We start from the raw sequence: 4251 nt of genomic DNA, 5'->3' as shown, positions 1-4251 counted from the left end.
TATAATCTTTTTTTTTCTCTTCTTTTAAATGTCAGCCGACTCCAAAACCCTTGGCTAGCATAGGAGCAGCCAATGGCAAAATCATTCCCCTACCGGCACAACCCTCACAACAAATCTGAAGTACGTGGAGCCATCATCTTGGTCGTCATGGTCGTGGTCGTCGTCCTCATCTTCACCAACATGTGCATGAATTGGGGTGCGGCTGGAAGATCTCAAAGTACAACTGTGGGAAGGTTTGAGTTGCCAACCAACGCCAATCTTGACTGGACAGACCTATTATGACATAACAGGCCATGAAAGTGCATGATTCGATCATGTATCTCTAGGAAAGGAAAAACGTTATGGATTCGGCAAATTTGGGATGTGATCAATTTTTCGAGGAAATCGTGATTCACAGAATAGGGACGAGATTTGGCGGAGAGTTGAACGTCCGGAAGATTGGTCGAGCATTTCAGATCTAACATACAAATCTCCGAGTCAAGTTCCAAAATTTCGGTGTTATTACTCCTCAACTTTAAATATCCAGGCTTTTTGAAACATTTCATACATGTACATCTAGGTATTGAAATTGTTGTTTTCTCATGTTTGGTCAGGAAGTTGGGACTTCATTTCCATTTCCTTCTAGAGTCCAGAAAAAACAATTGCTTTGTTAAACGGAACAAAACAATAGCGTAAAACCATTGGAATTGCAACCTCATTGAAACAGCTTGCTGAAAAGTACTTATGAGAGGAGGGTGGAATGGAAGATTTACTTACTTTATGCTCAGCTATATCAAAGCGAGCAAGCGGGATTGTAGAACCAAGAGAAGTTGGATTAGCTTCTGATAGTATTTGTATCGCTTGAAAATACAATCCGATGATGAATCATCGGAACTTTCCGTTTTTCCATTTTGTGACACAAGCCATATAAAAAGTTTACGTTTTTTTTATTGAATAGATTCCATTAACGTTGAAGTCAAGCCAAGAATAGAAACCAATTTTCTTTTTCCCAACTAACTATTACAGGATTCAGTTGCACTCCTTACCAACCGAAGCTCTAGCTTTTGGATTTCAACGCCAGCAAAGCTTCGATGAGGTGGATTCCGCGAAAACAAAGAACCCCAGGTGTTAGGCCTGCGTCTTTCAGTCTCTGGACGGACTTTCCGCTTTCCGTGAGGGGAAGGCGGACTTTCTAAGCAAAAACAATAGTAAGCTCTCTCGGAGAATTCCGCTCCCAGTGATGTAATCGATACGTTTTGTCCAAACCTCATTGCTGGCTTGAAATTGCCTTGAGGTAAGTGCTGGGTGGGTACTGAGTGATCGTGTGAGCGATGGGCCCATGGTCTGGTAAGCTTTATGTCAGTACGTGTGGTTCTTTTTCAGCTAGAAAGATGAAATTGCCACGGGACGTACGAATGAATTTACATAGGCCAAAGACGATGAACGGTTGGTGCTTGTCTGGCTCTGTAGAGGTAATCATAAACGAAAACCCTCCAGAGAGGGGGGGGGCAACCCTCAAAAACAAAACAAGTATAAAAGCCGGGATTAGAAACCAAGTTGGCGCACTCAGTTTTTGACAACCAGTGAAAACCAAAATGTATAAGCTCCTGGTAAGTAATCAAAAAAGAACCAACCAAGGTTACTTGAAATTGAAATTGAAGATCCTCTATAACTTACCTAACGTCTCATCCTTCTTCTTCTTATGATTATCTTTATAATTTGCAGATCGTTGTAGCTCTCGCTGTGGCCTGTATGGCCGAGCCTGAGGCCAATCCCGAGGCTTATGGTGGTAGATACCGTAGCTCATATGGCGGACATGGGGGATACCGTAGTGGACATCGTGGATACCGTGGCGGATATGGTTATCTCCACAAGCGATCTGCTGAGGCTGAAGCCGAGGCCGAGGCTGTTGCCGCCCCTGAAGCCGAGGCCGAGGCTGATCCCGCTTACCTATATGGTGGTGCCTACAATGTCGCTCCCTATGCCACCACCTACGGTGCCGCCCCCATTGCGTACACCTCTGCCGCTGCCTATGCCCCTTACTCCGCCTACAACGGTTACGGTTACGGTTACGGTTTGACCTACGGTCATGGTGCCCACTTCATTGGCAAGCGCGAAGCTGAGCCGATCTTTTTGCGCAAGGTCTTTGGACGTCGTCATGGTCGTGGTGGTCGTCGTGGTGGTCGTCGTGGTGGTCGTTATGGATATCGCGGTTAAGAAGTCAAAACTCTTCGAGATGTCATTCCAAAGACAGAAGTATTCCCAATGTGAATGAAAAGCTTACTCATGAACATCAAAAAGCTTTTAGGAAAAAATAAAACCATTCAAATCAAGGACTAATTGAGAATTACACTCCCAAGGATGATGTTTTTTAACTTGTCACAGAAATTATGACATGAGATAGATTAGTCATGATTTCTTTTTCAACGAATTGGCATATTTGGTACATACCCGTGTGTGAATAGTATTAACAAATTCAATATAAATCAAGCAATATAGGTGGTTGAAATGAAAGTTCGTCATTGCACTGCTGAATTACAATCACTATAATCAAGGGCTTAAGAACTTCAAACTCGTAAACAAGATGGTTCAAGTAGAGTGAAACCTTTATTGATCAATATTTGACTGATAATGTTTCATCAAATATGCTCCTTGCACTTGTCGCAAACTGTACTCGTAAGTACGTGCTCAGCGCTAAAGCAAGTAATAGAAGATTAGTGCATATCACAATGTCAAAGACCAACTAGAGACCTTAGCAAGGATCAACTTATCAAGTAGGTTAATATTCTTGCTCAAACGGTCAGAGGTTAGATGATCTTGTAATCAAATGTCAAAATGTTTTAGCTGTCGAATTTCCTGGCCTTGTGAAATCTCAGTTCTTTAAAGGTAAAAGGTTCTTGCCTGGTCCTAATTTTCTCATTCTTGAAGTGTTTCATCTTGGATCATAGCAAGATTCCCATGTCTTCTGGAAATATGGACTGTGAACTGGCATCCCGCCAAATCGGCCTGCTCTTGGTCATTGCCACTCTGAAACATTTCACGAAATAAAATAAGAAACGTAGAAGTCCTCAATTAATGATAAGTCATTTTCATACTCTCTACTTCTGAAATGGCTTGTTTCAAAGTTATTCTGTCAAAAGCTTATGTAGCTGACCAAGAGCATGCCGAAAAATCGAGTTTTATTCTTGTGATTACAACATCACTTTGACCAAATCTCCTGAGTACCCAAAACACAGTTTTGGGCTCAAATTTGGCCAAGTTCACCTCTTCGACAAGATGTTGCGATCCTTTCAAGAGGTAGTTTACAATTAAGTGAATGGTTCAGGAGATGCGAAACAACTTGCCTTTCCGTTCGCGGTCCACATTTCTAGAAGTCCGTGAGTTAGCTGATATTTTCCAAATATTTAAAAGAGGAGATAAATCGCTCCCCAATAACAATAGGCCAATTTCTCTCACTTGAAATATTACGAAGGTGTTCGTGAAACTCTTTGAGTTTCTTGGAGTCCACGACATCCTTCATCCTATTCACCATCGGTCTGTGCTAAGCCATGGAACGGACTAAGTTTTTTTTGAATTTTTCAACCCTTTTCGCATTTTTATCAATTTAAGAATAAAAAACTATTTCGGCTAAAGAGGCACCTTTTTTTCGAGGCCTACTCGTAAGTCAATTGATGTGCTGTTTATCTTGAATGAAATTCCCCTTAATGACGTTTGGGTCGACGCCATTAAATAATCCGCTCGTAGATATTGGAGGTGGTTCGTTCGTTCATGAGATATTTAGGTGTAGTCCTTGAAAATAATGGAAAGTTCGATAAGAATATCCAGTTGAAGGTGGTTAAAGCCTTTCAAATGTGTGGCTGGATATATCGCACGTTTAAGTCCATAGATAGCATCACGATGCTAACTCTGTACAAGTCAATTGTCCAGCCAAATCTTGAAAATGCTTTACCCATTTGGGCTCCAATGAGTTCAGCAGGTTTGCAAAAGGTCAAACAAGTCCAAAGATGTTTCAGTAGGAACATCACAAGAATGAGAAAGCGTTGAGTACCAAAACTTGTCATTTTAGTGATTGAAATATGTTATCAGTTACCTTGGCTCGATTTGAATTGATTGTGATAAATCTGAGTTCAAATGTAATTCATAACTGTTGCAATAAGATGTAAAAACAGTTTCACTTACGTAATTATGGTTCCAATAGAGGTTCAAAAGGATTTTCAAGGGTTGTGTTTGAATCTCAAGATGGCACAAAAAGGACATACATTGATATGTTAC

The 4251-nt window shown here is 41.1% G+C and overlaps 1 protein-coding gene across 1 annotated transcript in view; it reads left to right on the top strand.

The window, feature by feature from the left end:
• The window catches only part of LOC131892674 (fibroin heavy chain-like), a 10178-nt gene extending 7856 nt beyond the window's left edge, over positions 1 to 2322 (top strand). Inside the window, exons 3-4 of the mRNA XM_059242498.1 lie at positions 1309 to 1451; positions 1705 to 2322. Of these exons, the coding sequence (XP_059098481.1) occupies positions 1309 to 1451; positions 1705 to 2196 (635 nt within the window). The 3' untranslated portion in view covers positions 2197 to 2322. The remainder of the gene's footprint in view (positions 1 to 1308; positions 1452 to 1704) is intronic.
• The last annotated feature ends 1929 nt before the right edge of the window (positions 2323 to 4251 follow it).

This window comes from Tigriopus californicus, chromosome 2, assembly GCF_007210705.1.
Source record: "Tigriopus californicus strain San Diego chromosome 2, Tcal_SD_v2.1, whole genome shotgun sequence".
Taxonomy (NCBI): Eukaryota; Metazoa; Arthropoda; class Copepoda; order Harpacticoida; family Harpacticidae; genus Tigriopus; species Tigriopus californicus.
The sequence above is the reverse complement of the archived record's forward strand: the minus strand, read 5'-3'. Positions and strand labels throughout refer to the sequence as shown.